This window comes from Elephas maximus, chromosome 3 (genome assembly GCF_024166365.1).
Source record: "Elephas maximus indicus isolate mEleMax1 chromosome 3, mEleMax1 primary haplotype, whole genome shotgun sequence".
In the NCBI taxonomy this organism is placed as follows: Eukaryota; Metazoa; Chordata; class Mammalia; order Proboscidea; family Elephantidae; genus Elephas; species Elephas maximus.
In genome coordinates, this window is record NC_064821.1 from 76,317,227 (window position 1) to 76,333,186 (window position 15,960).

At 38.0% G+C, this 15,960-nt stretch overlaps 1 protein-coding gene across 5 annotated transcripts in view; it reads right to left on the reverse strand.

The window, feature by feature from the left end:
* The window catches only part of ZMYM6 (zinc finger MYM-type containing 6), a 40,281-nt gene extending 27,501 nt beyond the window's left edge, over positions 1–12,780 (reverse strand). For 2 of the 5 annotated variants that reach the window (XM_049878710.1, XM_049878714.1), the window contains exons 1-6: positions 12,425–12,518; positions 11,241–11,403; positions 5,932–6,016; positions 5,033–5,282; positions 1,108–1,282; positions 818–1,009 (exon numbers count right to left, since the gene is read on the reverse strand). In XM_049878710.1, coding sequence (XP_049734667.1) covers positions 818–1,009; positions 1,108–1,282; positions 5,033–5,282; positions 5,932–6,016; positions 11,241–11,333 — 795 coding nt within the window. In that variant the 5' untranslated portion in view covers positions 11,334–11,403; positions 12,425–12,518. Of the gene's footprint in view, positions 1–817; positions 1,010–1,107; positions 4,591–5,032; positions 5,283–5,931; positions 6,017–10,550; positions 10,670–11,240; positions 11,404–12,424; positions 12,519–12,618 lie in introns of those variants that run through there. The other 3 variants (XM_049878711.1, XM_049878712.1, XM_049878713.1) reach the window with 3 other exon arrangements.
* Between the last annotated feature and the right edge of the window lie 3,180 nt (positions 12,781–15,960).

Genomic DNA, 15,960 nt, shown 5'->3' on the forward strand with positions numbered 1-15,960 from the left:
AATTCTGGAAAAAGCAATACTTTTCAGAGATGAATGTGCATCACCAACTGCTCAGAGGAAACTTGCTAACCAAGAACAAATTTTAATTACTATTTTTACCCTTTAAAAAAACTTAAAAAAAAAATCCTAAATCAGTGAGAATGGTTGCACAACTCAAAGAATGTAATCAATGTCACTGAAATGTACATGTAGAAACAGCCGAATTGGTTTATGTTTTGCTGTATATATTCTCAACAGCAAAATAAAACTAAAAAACAAAACCCCAGATTATTCAGCAGTTATTGACACAAATACAATACACTTAGTAACCAAATTAATCCATTATTCATTAAGATAAATAAAAACTAGCTAAATTAGTCTAATAGGGCAATGCTGCTTCTTCCCAAAATACATACATGTATATAAATATATATTTTTTTAAATACATTTTTTTAAAGGAAAAATACACGCTACCTTTAGAGTCACTGACTTTTATCATCTTTTAATTCTTGGTCATAGTTTATTTACAATAACACGGGGTTTTCTTCACTATCTATATATCACAAAATAGCTCATTCTCACAGCAAATCATGAAATTACATTTCCAAATTCTTAGCCATGAAGGGAACCTTTTAAAAGAGATCTAGTTCACCTATATTATCTCACTACCACAATCATTTCTTACGGTATCAGAATCCATTCCATCTTTCTGGAGGGGAAATCATGTACCAGTATCAATTACTGGGAAGGGCTCATGCTTTCATTTTGTATTTCATCCCTGTGCAGCCAACTGAGAGAAGTGAGCCTAACCATATGCAACAGACTTACATATTCATACCTGCTTGTATGCCGTGACACTTGTTGAACTAAAAACCTTCTGGGACTGGCAAGGACCAGAGCTACTATAGCAATAGCTCCCACAGTTCTCACAGCAATTCATGGTGAGGTTGTTGGTAGAGTGAAATTTTGAAAAACAGGCATCACTACAAAGACCATGTACCACATTTTGATATTTAACCTCAAATCGAATCTAAGGGAAAAACACACACACACATACAAAATAAGCACAGCCAGTCAAAAATCTCTAATCTTAGAGCAGAACTCCAACAAAGGTAAAAAGTAACTTACATCAGCATTTTTCTGACACATGCTGCACTTAGTTGAAATGCTATTGGTATATATGGTAACAACAGGTTTTTTCTTTAGCTCATAAGAAGAGAGGCATGACTGGCTGCAGAAATCTTTGCTAGGAGAGGAATTTTCAAATCTGGTTGTGATCACATCCTTTGGATTTAAAATGTCTCTAAAAATAAATAACAAAAGACAGAATGAAAGATGTTCATCCCAATTGTAACTTCTTCCTCTTTGTGAGCTAAAATAACTACATTTGCTAGGGGCAGCTATTGTATGGTAGAAAAAGGCCCTGGATAAAGCATCTGAAAATCTGGGTTTGATGATTAGTTCTGTAATTTATCAGCTGAGTGGCAATGAGTGAGGCAATTACTGTCTCAATTCCTCATGTATAAAATGGAGTTTATAATTCCTAATTCATAGCTGTGTTGAGGGAGAATTATATTTAACATATAGCCAGCCAGATGCTCATGACAAAAACAGTGAGGCTTCTAGCTCCAACCAAGCTTCACCTGCTAAAGCCAATGGGCCTGTGGCCATCCCACAACTCCAAACCACAAGACACTTGTCCTCTTACTAGCCAGCAACTGCCAAGAGTAGAAACATGAATGAGCAAGGAATGAAATATTAAATTTTTAAATGCAAGATTTGAGAAATTGATGAACTACTGAAAGTTAATATAAAGATCAGCATGATATATAAAAGCTATAACTGAAGAGATCAAAGAAACAGATGACAAAACGGGCCATTAAGGCTTGGTGTCAGGACAAACGAAAACAATTTGACAGGAAGAACACAAATCATTTTTCTGTGAGATTCCTAGGGTCATTCAATAAGAGCTAATTGGTGCAATAAACACTGATAGCAATACTTGGGTAAAAACAGAGGCTAAGTATTGCCATTCTTCTGACAAGTATAAAAACTGAAAAAATTAGTCATTAATTAAAAACACTTGCACAAGCCACAAATAATAATAATAATGGGAAAAATATTATATACTACAATAATGTATACTGAGTACTTACTGTATGCTAGACATTGTTTTAAGGGCTTTACACAAATTATCCAGTTTAATTATTGGAAAAACTCTATAAGGTATTATTATAATTCCCATTTTACAGATAAGGAGACTGAATCATAAAGGCTAACTAGCTTGTCAAAGTCATACAGCTGGTCAGTATTGAGGCCAGAATACAAATCCACACAGTATGATTCTATAGTCCAAAGAGTTAATCAGTCCACTATCCTGCCTCCCATCCTGTACCTTTATTGTATAGGACCATTCCGTGATAAATTATAAAAAGATAACTACACCAACAAAGTAGTTTAGTTTTCTAAAACTCACCTAACCATAAAAATGACAGTGCATCTCAGAAACCAAGTGGATATGCTCACTCACCGATGATTAATTTTTTAAAGTGCTTTTTCTACTAAAAGCAGAGCAAATAAAAACTTTCATTTGATAAGGTGAATCTGCCAGTGCCATAATGTGTATATAAGTAAACCAATGAGGATGACTTTTTAATAAAAAGCTGTGCGCATAAATATAAATGTACTCCAAACCTTATGCACCCAAATGAGTGTTATATCTTACCATTTATCTTGGAAAAACCACATCTCTTCTAAGAACAACATGGCTCAAAACATTTTTTCTAAATTCTCTTTTAATTTTTAAGAACCACAAGAACAACTTTTTAACTTTATATTCAAATCTCCCATTGAACAGTATGATTCAGTTTAATTACCTATTGATAAGCTACCAAGTAACTTTTGGCAATTTGCAAAACTCAAACTCATAATGAAAAGAGATTTATCACCTAACCTAGTCTAAGGGAATGTTTCATAGTTCATAAGGCAATGCCAAATAAAGAAAAAAAAATTTTTTAAATAAGAACAGAACTGTGGTAAAAAAGTTACTGAGAAGGGTGACGACTTTTAAGAGAACAATATGCATTTCAATATATGTCATGATACCTTCTTTAAAACTTAATTCACATTATTTCAATAGTTGATATTTTGAAAAAGAATATCTAAAAAGCAGAAAAGGAAAAGTGCCAAATCCTAACTGCTGGACCATCAGGGACTTAGTAAAACGCAGAAAAGGATATTTACCCTTTCAGACTAGTTTCATGAGAATGACATAGAAGTTAAAGTGTTAGAAGGGCGTCTTAGAATAAATCTAAATACTTAAGTAAAATATGAAAAATTTTATCTTTCCTTTTTAGTTGGATCTGCTTTTGGATACATTAGGCCTAAACATACCAAGCAGATAAAGGACACCAAGTGGATAAAGGAACTGTCATATATCTCCAAAGGCAAAATTAAGTAAAAAAAAAACAAAACCTGTTGCCATTGAGTCGATTCTGACTCATAGCAACCCTAAAGGACAGAGCAGAACTGCCCCACAGGGTTTCCAAGGCTCTAAATCTTTATGGAAGCAGGCTGCCACATCTTTCTCCTGCAGAGTGGCTGGTAGGTTCGAACCGCCAACCTTTTGGTTAGCAGCAGAGTGCTTAACGACTGGGCCACCAGGGCTCCTTAAAGGCAAAATAACCCCTCCCAATGCCGTCAAGTTGATTCCAACTCATACCGACCCTACAGGACAGAGTAGAAGTGCCCCATACGGATTCCAAGGAGCGCCTGCTAGACTCGAACTGCCAACCTTTTGGTTAGCAGCCATAGCTCTTAACCACTACACCACCAGGGTTTCCAAAGACAAAATAAATCAAAAACCAAACCTGTTGCTGTCGAGTTGATTCTGACTCACAGCAACCCTATAGGACAGAGAAGAACCACCTGGTAGGGTTTCCAAGGAGTGTCTGATGGATTACAACTGACAACCTTTTGGTTAGCAGCCACAGCTCTTAACTACTATGCCACCAGGGTTTCCAAAGGCAAAATAGGTACCTATAAATTATGTTAAGTATACGTAATAATATTAATTTTATTATTAATTAAAAAAACCAAACCCATTCCTGTTGGGTTGATTCTGACTCACAGCAAACCTACGTGACAGAGCAGAACTGCCCCACAGGGTTTCCAAGGAGTGGCTGGTAGATTCGAACTGCCGACCTTTTGGTTAGCAGCCAAGCTCTTGCACCACCAGGGCCCCTTTATTATTAATGGGATCCCATTTATTAATCACTTACTATGTGCTAGGCCCTGTGCTAACGTGGTTTCATTAAACCCTAGTAGATACTATTTACAGTAGGCTTAGAAAAGTTAAGTGTCTAGCACGAAGTTACACAGTTAGTAAGTGATAGAGCCACAATTCAAAATCAAGCTCTTAACCTTTCTTGTTCTACATTAGTGGCTTGACAAACACATCGTATTCCTGGAATTACACTGCCAAACAGGCAAAACATTCTAAATTCTTCAAGTATACACAGGCGGAGAAAGGTTTATGTGACTGCATTGCTGTTTCTTCCTTTTTCTTCATTGTAAGAACTGTAGTGAGGCAACAAGGACCCCAACAAAAGCCTGGAAGGACATTAAAAGTAAACATCTATTTTTGTGACCATTCAGAGTTTGTACCTTTCAAAGAATTAAACATATTATTACAAGAGTGATGTTATTTGTTCTTATACTTCAATAACTTTCAGGATAACTGTTAAATAATTTTAACTGATGACTGTCTACAATTACAAGATAAGTGGGTGGTCCTACAATTCTCACAAATGGTTTGCTATCTCTTTCCATAGTAAAATTTAAACTGAGATAGAAAAAGCTGTTTAGGCAATACTTCTAAGTCCAAGTCACTTATTTAATGCTGCAGAACTTGAGGATTTGCAAATGTCTCAATTAGCTAAAAATCTACTTCCGTTGAAATGTATTAAACAGATCTAAAGTAACAATAGCATGTTTGAAATAAACTATATATACACCAAAAATATAAAAGGGGATGTAATCAAGAATTTTATACTTCAGGCAGTTTGTGCAGGTTTTCTTGGGAGGAGGTGGTAAGCAGACAAGTGAAGCATATCCAGTGATGCACCGTGTAGAGCAAAAAAGCTGTGTAGATCCTGTTCTATGATATGCAGTCTGCCCCTTATAAAGCATTTTTTTACATCCGGAACAAAAAACCTGAATAGCCATGGCTGGACCAGAAGGAAGCAATATATTCTGGCCAGGTGATGCAAGAGAAAACTGAAAGTTTGGGGTCATCTGTTGAGCTATAAAAACAAAATAAGAAGAAAAAGACAGTGTTAGTATCAACACGAATACATATACATTCTGTCTTTTTTTAGGACAAAGTTCCTCAGTCTCAAAATCCAATATTAATGAGGCAATAAAAACCAAAAACTAAACCCACTGCTGTTGAGTTGCTTCCGACTCACAGCAACTGTACAAGACAGAGTAGAATTGCCCCATAGGGTTTCCAAGGAGTGGCTGGTGGATTCGAACTTCGACCTTTTGGTTAGCAGCCAAGTTCTTAACCACTGTGCATCCAGGGCTCCAACAAGGCAATAACCACTCCAAAATAAAGAGGTTTCAAGCTTTTTTTTTACCATGACCCATGGTAAGAACTACATTTTACATTATAACCCAGGACACATACATACATTTGCTTGTATATGTATATAATTTAATAACTGAAACAGGTTACCTGAAACAATACATTTCCTTACTACATGCATTTTGTACTCTGATATAATCTTACTCTATTTCATTTTTTAAAATGCTGCTCAAAACCAGCTACCTACAGTATAAAAATCACTGCTCTAAATGAAGAGAAAGATTTATATCAGCGGGTGCTTTCCCTCAATTCTACTAGTCAGAATAAACAAATATTAATTGTAATTATACAATTCTATTTCTTACCAAGAGGACCATCACTGACTGAAAATACTGCACTAATTTTCAGTTCACTTTCTTGAGTTTTTGACTGTTGGGTACATTCGTATTCCTTTAAAAAGAAAGAAAAATGAATATAGCGTATCTAAGTAAACTAGAAATTCAGGCAAAACATTATTCTATCCTATTCATCTTTTCTACATTCTAATTCTAATAACCTTCACAAATACCTCAAAAGCCAAAACTTGTAAGTAGACTAGATTTAATTTTTACAAAGAAGATCATTCAGAATTGGACACTCTCTTGTAATAGTTAGGAACCCTGGTGGCATAGTGGTTAAGTGCTATGGCTGTTAACCAAAAGGTCAGCAGTTAGAATCCACCAGGCGCTCCTTGGAAACTCTACGGGGCAGTTCTACTCTGTCCTATAGGGTCTCTAGGAGTCAGAATTCACTCAACTGCAACAGGTTGTAATAGTTATGTCTACCTTTCAAATGTAATCTTGAATAGATAGATGGGAGCACATATTTATTCCAACGCTGAGCACTACACTTTTTTAGGCTGTGTTTATGAGACAGCAATGGATAAAATTAAATTTGAATGATCTGGATCAAATCAATATAATTTCAGTCAACAGATTTACAAGCTGTCATCTCTGTTAATGCCAAAAAAAAATGAGTTTCAATGCAATCTGCTCATTAAACAAAAATCATCACAGCCTAAATCAGGTTTTTCCTTAATATGTTCTTTAAAATTTGTTTTAAAATAAACTGTAAGGATGAAAAAAATTTTTTAAAAAATAAACATACCTATGTTGAAAAGGGCTGTCTTTTATATTTTGAGATTATGACCATCCTACTCACCACCCCCCACCTTTTTTAGGAGAGTGTCAAAATGGCCTTACGTGTTTCAAAATAAAAAGTTTGAAAAAAAAATGTAATTTTCTGAAACAGTGGTGATAATAAATTGTAGCTGTATTTTTAATCCCCCTACATTTAGCAAAATAAATAACTAACAGCCCTATGTCCATTACCAAAGTTACTTTTGAAATTTCTTTGGACTACTAAATGCCAAAGATTAGGAACCACCGCATTAATTCACCTTTCCCATGATGTACAACACGGCACCAAACAAGGTGCTGCCTATAAGGTCGGAAGTATTATACTCTTTTTTATAAATGAGGAAAGTGAAGCTTAGAGATGTTCAGCAACTTGCCCAAGGTCACAAAGATACTAAGTGCAGAGGTGGGAATCAAACCCAGGTCTCTCTGTTCCAAAACCCAAACTATCTTCCACATAGAAGTACAAATACAATATAACTGCTATAATGAATTCAAACCCTGCTCTCCAAGCAAAATTAAGCTCCCCGTTGTAGTTTCTCCCATTTCTGTTCTTACAGCATTTATATAAAACATATTTTCATATTTATTTGAATGACAATTTATTTAATCTCTAAGACACACAAACAAAACTGCAGCCTTAAGTGGACAGGGACCACATCTGTTTTTTCACCTCTGCGTACCCAGCACCCAGCACCCAGTCAACAAAACGCAACAGAAAAGACTATGGGCTCCCACAGCAGACAGAAGCAGATGTAATCCTAGCTCTTAAACAAGAAGTTATTTAACATTTCTTAGTTTCAATTTCCTTATCTGTAAAATAAAAATAACAATATTACCTAACCCATAGGACTGTTATGAGGGTTAAAGGATTTAATACAAATAAAGTACATAGTACGATGACTTACATGTAGCCAAGTAAACATATGCACACAAAAATGCTAGCTCTTACGCTTGTTATTTTCGTAATTATGACACTTGATAAATATTTGTTGAACGAGTGAAATTCAAGTCCATGCAAACCAAAGCGGACACTTGTAAACGTTACTCTATGCTTCAATAAGAACCCTGGGTGGCACAAGTGGTCAAACACTCAACTACTAGCTGAAAGGTTAGCAGCTGGCCTAAGCACAGATAGCTTTGGATGTTACACTGCAAAGTTCATGCTTATCACACAGAAGAAAGGGTCTTTATAACGACAAAGTACAACAATGAATCTCACAACTCACATGGACTTGGAAGACATTATACCACGTGAAATAAGCCAATTACAAAAAGACAAATATTGTATAAGACCACTACTATTAGAAAAACCAAGAAAAGGGTTTTACACACACACACACACACACACATTATTTGATGGTTACCAAGGATGGAGAGGTGAGGGAGGGAAAATCACCATCCAGAAAGAAGTTAATACTGGTGAAGGGAAAGATATTACACAATAGGGGGAAGTCAGCAGTAGAGGACCAAAGCAAAGGAAGGCACTGAAAGGAAGGCAAGAATAAAGGGCAATCACAGCAATTACCATAACACAGACAACCCTAAAATAATAGTATTAATAAACAATAATCTACGAATGGATATAAAAACAGAGAGGTATGTTAAATAATGGGAGGGTGCAAGGGAGAACACTCACCTGCAGATACAGGTTTAGTTGCAGATAGTATTACATACACATTTATAGATGCTTCATGTATATTAATGTAGACAATAGAACACACAAGGAAACTTCCTAGACGCAACCAAACACCTCAGGGGCAAAGTTACTAGACTTGAAGGCTGAGGACCATAGACTCAGGGTACATCTATATCAACTTGCATAACATAGCTCTCAAAGACAATGTTCTACATCCTACTTCAGTGATTAGCGTCTGGGGTCTTAAAGGCTTGCAAGTGGCCATCTAAGATACAACTACTGGTCTCATCCCAACCGGAGCAAAGGAAAGTAGAGAAAACCAAAGACTCAAGGAAGTGATTAGTCTAAAGGTTTAATGGGCCACATGAACCACAGCCTCGAGACCTGAAGAACTAGATGGTGCCTAGTCGCCACTACCAACTGCTCTGACTGGGATCACAACAGAGGGTCCTAGGCATAGCAGGAGAAAAACACAGACCAAAAATCAAAGCCATTAAAAAAAACAGACTTACTGGTCTGATAGAGAGACTGGAGGAAACTTTCAAGACTATGGCCCTAAGACATTCTTCTAACATGGAACTGAAGCCATTCCCAGAGACTACCTTTCAGCCAGACAACGGACAGGCCTACAAAAAAGACAATAACACCTGAGAGGAACGAGCTCCTTAGAACAATTATATGAGACCAAACAGGCAAAATCTGCCCCAAAAGCAAAGATGAGAAGGCAGGAAGGGGTAGGAAAACCAAATGAAAGGTAATGGGGAACCCAGGGCAGATATGAGGAGAGGACTGACACATGGAGGTGACTGCAACCAATGTCTTGGAACATTTTGTGTACAAATTGTTGAATGGGAAGCTATTTTTCTCTGTAAACCTTCAACTAAAGCACGAAAAGAAAGGGTCTTTAAAGGGAATAACCATCAGATCTATAAAGAGTACAATGGCATTACTGTACAGTGGTTTGGTGGAGTATGTGACTGAAGGAAGACGCGTAAGCAGGAAACTGTCATAAAAGTCCTGATGAGAAATAATGAAATAGGGATGAAAAGGAAGAGATGGATTAAAAAAATATAGGAAAGGTAAAATCCACAAAACTTGGTATACAAATGGTTACTTTTGACAGAAGAAAAGGAAGAATCTACCATCTAGAGAGAAATGTGTCATGGATGCCACTATCTCCAACCCCACATCCTGTAGACACTACTTCAGAACTCTTCTCAGTGTAGCTCTCTAGGTAGGCATGAAGCTAATGACAGAGAAAAAACCTACCTGGCATCCCAGTTCTGAAATGACGCTACCTTTGAGATGATGTAATAAATAAAATAATGTTTGCTTTGCTTGTGCAATAAAGTTAATAAATACAAAGGATAAAACAAAAGAACTGTCCAAGAGGAAATAAAAAAATCATTTCTTGCCAAAACAACTAACTGGTTTGTCCACATTGACTTTTGTGTTGTCCAATCTCAGTACCTAAACAGTAGCCAGAATGTTCTTTCCAAACACAAACCTATTTATTTTATTCTCCCACTTAAAACCCTACAATGGCCTCCTGTTGCTCTCAGGATAAACACCAAAATAAATAACAAGGCCCTGCATGATCTAACCCCAAACTACCTATAAAGACTGGTCAAGGAAGTGGAATAGCATAGGCTCTGGAGTCTGACTATCTGAGTTTCAATCCAGTCTTTGCCTTTTTTTTTTTTTTTTTTAGCTGTAATTTGGGTAAACCGCTTAACCCCTTTGTGCCTTGGTTTTCATAAATTGGGGATAACGACATGATTTTTTAAGAATAGCGTCTGGCACATTATAAGCACATATAAAACCAAACCCAACCTCACTGCTGTCAAGTCGATTCCGACTCATAGCAACCCTACAGGACAGAACAGAATGTCCTATAGCGTTTCCAAGGCTGAAATCTTTACAGATGAAGACTGCAACATCTTTCTCCCACAGAGCGGATGGTAGTTTCGAACTGCTGACCTTTTGGTTAACAATCGAGCACTTAACCACTGCACCACCAGGGCTCCTATAAGCACATATTGTGTTAATAATAATAACTTAATGATATCACATATTACAATATAGTGTACACTACATATTGATATAGTTTTTCATATACCATACATCACTGTTATTGCTACGATCGTCATCAGCAGCAGCATTTTCATACCTTTTTTGATCCAGGCCCACTGGACTTGCAGTTCTTCAAAAAAAACCATGCGTCTTTCCAATTCAGGGCTTTCCTTATGCAGTTCCCTTGTCTGGAACACTCTCCTCCATGCTCTTTGCCTAGTTAATTCATTCTTCATAATTCTGCTCGTAAGTCCTTTCCTCAGGGAGGCCTTCCCTAGCCACCCCCTACCCCCAGCTAAAACTATGTCAGATTCCCCGTTTTCAGCTTGTCTCCTAGAGTACTGGTTGTAATTCGTAATTATATATACTATTTGATCAATTACTTATGTAATGTCTATTTCCCCTATTAACCTAGAAGCTCTATGAGCAAAGGGACTAAATTGGTTTTGATCACTCCTGGATCCCCAGGGCCTGGCATAGAGTAAACTACACATATTTACAAGGCAAAAGGAAACTACTCTCAGATACAAGAGAATTTTTAAAACTGCTAAATGTGGGGGAAAAAGGTAAATACATATTACTTTCCCTTTACAGGAAGAAATATCACATAGTTACGAAGATCTTTTCTTATTTAAAGAATAGAAAAATCTATTTACTCATCTAATAAGGAAAAATCAGGTGAGATGTTTTAACTTACAAAACAAAACTGCCTAAGTAAAACTCTCACGTCACTTTTCAAAACAGAAAAGAAAGAATTAAAGAAAAAAAATTAAGATGAAATGCTTACTTGAGCATTGTCAGGTTCCTCTTTAATTTTGTCCAGAAGCCCCTGCTGTGGTACCATTGCTTTGTCACATTCACCATCCAAAGGTTCTTTCATTCTATTTTTTGGTATAAAAGAATTCCCCTAGAACTAATAGATTTCTTCTTGGTAATGAACAGCTGGTCTCCTAAAACACAACATAAAGGACTGGTACTCAGGTTTGTCCCCCCTCCCCCTTCATGTTTGTACTATTAAAAACTCTGTGTTGAGCACAAGGCTTTAGGTCTGGCCATTTGAAAAACAACTCTTCTGGGCCCTTGACTAATTATGTACTCCTTTCTTGCTGTTTTCTGCTGTCTCCACATAAGTAAACTGTCTTCCAACAACAGCACCCACTTCCCCAATAACTTAAAAGATAAGCACTCTGGTCTTAACATACGTTGGAAGTTTTTTAGGTGAACAGACTAGCAAACCAAGAGATAAGAGGAAGATCCCAAGTTCTGAGAGGAATGAACCCAGATATAGTTGCCGACTCCATGAGAATTAGTACTTCGAGGCCCATCTCAGATTTTCTCTCTCAAAGGGGGGCACGCCAAGCTCCCCACCCGCACCTCTCACTCAGTCTTTACCTGGAGGACTCCATTAAGGGCCCCACTCTTGGCCTGACGACAGATTTGAAATCGAGGTGCCATCACAACAGTAAGTCAGTCCTTAATTAAAGTGAGCCACCTGCACCTGTCAGAGTCTCCATAGGGGCCAATGTCCAGCCCTGCCCAAGAACGAGCACCTCTGACCCCTGCTTCACAATTGCCTTTCTATTAGCCATTGGGTAGATTCTCTTCCCCTAAAAGGCGCCTGGACAGACAAGCCTGGCCATCTGGTCACAGCCTTGAAAATCCTATGGAGCGGTTCTACTCTACACACACAAAGTCAGAATCGACTACAGGGCAACAAGAGTAAACGTAAACTACATGTATTAAACCGAGGCAAAAATGAAGCCTTCCAAAGTTGTCTTTATTCAAATAGCCAAGCCAGACACAGAAATCTGCAACTGGTTAAAAAGCCTATTCAGAAGAAGAGATGAGAACTTTTGACCATTTGCCACACTTAGAACCATCTATAGTCGCTCATCCCTCCCCTAAGTACCGCTTCCGTTCCAAAATTCTCGTTCCCACCAATAATTCCCACGCCGGCCACAGTGTACTAACCCTGCAACTTCTCCTCAGACGGAGAAAACACCACGCGCAAACTCCTGTCAGCGTGTCCCTGCGGCGAAACCTGCAGCCGCGTCAGCCCCGCAGCCCGCCCGGCACCGCCCCCTCCCAGCGCCTGCCTGTCACGTGGCCGCGGCCCCCGCCCCGCCCCGCGCGGCCCCGCCCGCTGTCCCTGCGGCCTTACGCACCTTCTGTTCGCTTCTCTGCTCCCAGTCGCCTCCCTGCTCCCGAGGGGGACGCCGGATAGGGTAATGGAGATGGGATCCAAGACCCCGCACCAGGTTGAGGATTATTTTCTCTTAGTATAATTCTTCCGCCTAGTCCATCGCAACGCAACACCCGGCCAAATGCGCGTGCGCAACCTTAGTCTCCGCCCTCCTTTCCCGTCATGCTCCACATGTGAGCTGGGCGTATCTTCCCAGCATTCCTCTTTCTTCAGTCATGGCTGACTTCTTAAAGAGGTCAAGCTCAATTGTGAAAACATAGAGGAAAAGGGGGTGGCTAATATTAGGGAGCTTTAGGTGGCGCTTAAGTACTCCACACCGTTCTCTAATGCCCATTTCCAGAAAAGTGGCCTGCTATAATAATAGTTGACATTTATTAATCCAGGTGCATCATCTCACTTAATCCTCTTCTCAATCCTGAGGTTCAAATTCTTGTATCACAGAGATACACTTGAACAGATTAATTAACATGTGTCAAGTAAAGATTTGATTTTTTTTTTAATTCAACATTGTTTTTGAGATACACCCATGATTTGTCAGGCTATCGTTCATTCATTTTGATGGCTGGGTAGTATTTCTTTTTATGAATATGCCACAATTTAGCCATCTACTATGGCGCAGTGGTTAAAGCCATGACTGCTAACTAAAAGGTAGGCAGTTTGAAACCACTTGTGGCTCCACGGGAGAAAGATTTGGCAGTCTGCTTCCATAGAGATTTACAGCCTTGGAAACGGTATGGGGTCACTATGAGCCAACTCTATGGCAGTGGGTTTGGTTTTGAGTTTGCTATTGATGGACTTTTGCATAGTCTACTGTTTTTGGCTATTAGGAATAATAGTGCTGTGAACATTGGTATCTTTTGTGGCACATGTGCACATATTTCTGTTAGGTTTATGTATAGCAGTGAAATTGCTTGTTACCCATACATAAATTAAGGAGATAATCTCAGTTTTCGAAAACGGATATATCAATATACACTCCCATCATACATGTATGAGAGTTCCAGTTGTTCCACATTCTTGCTAATAATTACTATTGTACATCTCTTAAAATTTAACCATTCTGGTGGGAATATAGTGGTAGCTCATTGTAGTTTTAATTTGTATTTTGCAGATTACTAATGAGGTTGAGCTCATTTTCATGTTTTTTGATGTCTGGATATCAAGTCTCTTATCCATTTTTGTAATGAATTGTCATTTTCTTATAGACCTATATTCTGAATATGAGTCTTTGTTGACTTTATGTATTGCAAATATTTTCTCTTGCACAGTGGCTTGCTTTCTCACTCTGTTATTGGTAACTTTTGCTGAACATAAGACTTTGATGCTTAGTGCTTCTTGTATCCTCTTTAAGAAATATTTCCCCACCTTAAGGTCTTTATTAACTACTGGAAATATAACTACTTTGCCTTCCATATTTAGATCTACAATCTACCTGGAGTTGTGTTTTGTGTATGATGTGAGGTAAGTCAGGCTTCATCTTTCCATGTGAATATTAAATGGATTAAGCACTCTTTTTGAAAAGCCCATCCTTTCCTCACTGCTCTGTATTATGTTGTCGAGAAACACCTTTCACTAAAGCGCTCCACAACGAAGAAATTTTTATTGTGACATATCAGAAAACAAAAATGGAAAGTTGGCTGCAAGCACTCAGGCTATAAACATACCAAAATCCAAAGAAATACAATCTATAAGTATTTTTCATGCAATTTTGACAGGCGCTGATTCATTATGAGTAAATTTTTTACGAGCTATGCTTGATTAAAGTAAAGACAAAGAACTAAGATTATGATTGAGTAACATTTTCATGTTTTTCTTTCTAACAATTTGATTTCTTGATGCCTGGATTTTGCTGGGCTCCTAGATGGAAGCCATGACGGTTACGTTAAACTCACAGTCTAGCTTTCACTGGATACCATCTGGTTCTTCACCAGGGTAATTAGGTGAGAGTTACAGCTCTGTTGATCATATTGCAGAAAGGGACAGAATTAGTATACATTATTGGTTTAGGAGTTGGTCGTGCTTTAGGGTGCTGGCATTTATTAATTTTGTGACTGCACATCTGAACAAAATATAGATTAAGGCAATTAGTATTATTATCATTAAAATGCCTTACAGGAATGAGCAAGCCCAAGATCCTATCCCTTGGGGTAGCCACCCAAATAATCGAGTTTGTAAAGGAGAAATAGAGTGCAGCCAAACAGCCTGCTGTCTAATTTTATGGATATCTTGTTCCACAATTTTGGAGGTATTTATTCAAGATGCAACAAGATGTTTTGGCTACCAGGCATACACCTCCTTGTTGTGCCAATAGGAAGTCTATGCAATCCGTTGTCCAGGACCACCTTTGCCAGAGAAGTTAATGATTTTTGTTGAGCTGACATTCTGTCAGCAGTGTTGTCAGCTATTTGTGCCATCGTGACACACAGGTTTCATAAAGATTTTTCTAATTATGCTATACCATATGAGATAATTAATGCATTAAAAATGACCAACCCCATGCTGGCTGTTCTGCTATGGAATTTTCATGTTTTTTTTTTTTTTTCCTCTTCTGGTTATTGAAATTAGTTTGATATCACTCGTCCAATGTACACTAGTGTTTTGGGAATAAACGTCAAAGGGGACACCCATTGATCCTAAGGTACGTTGCCCTTGCATTCTTCACCCATCTGCATACGAAATAGCCCATGCATAAGGACTGTCCCTGGGAAAGGGGTTGCTTAAACCACTGTGATTAGATCCCCCATATAAGAACACATAACTGTAAACAGCACAAGTAACAGTACTGGTGCAAGGCTCAGGAATGGAAAAATTTACTTGCAATAGCCATGTCTCAACGAGATTGCTGTTACATATTTGAAGTCTTTCAAACTTAAGTTCTAACTTAGTATAATTCTCAGAACAGGGATTGTCATAAATAGGATTATTCTATTTGTCATATTTACGGTATAGTTCCTTTAAGGTTGTTAAACAATCCTGATATCAATTATCATAATACCTAGATGATTCATGATAATATTTAATAAAAAAGAAAACCAACGAGGGGGGGAGGGAGGGAGGGAGGGAGAGGGTTTTTTACTGATTAATTAGTAGTTAAGAACTGCTTTAGGTGAAGGGAAGGACAACACTCAATACATGGAAGGTCAGCTCAATTGGACTGGACCAAAATTAAAGAAGTTTCCGGGATAAAATGAATGCTTCAAAGGTCAGCGGAGCAAGGGCAGGGGTTTGGGAACCATGCTCTAAGGGGACTTCTAAGTCAATTGGCAAAATAATTCTGTTATGAAAACATTCTGCATCTCACTTT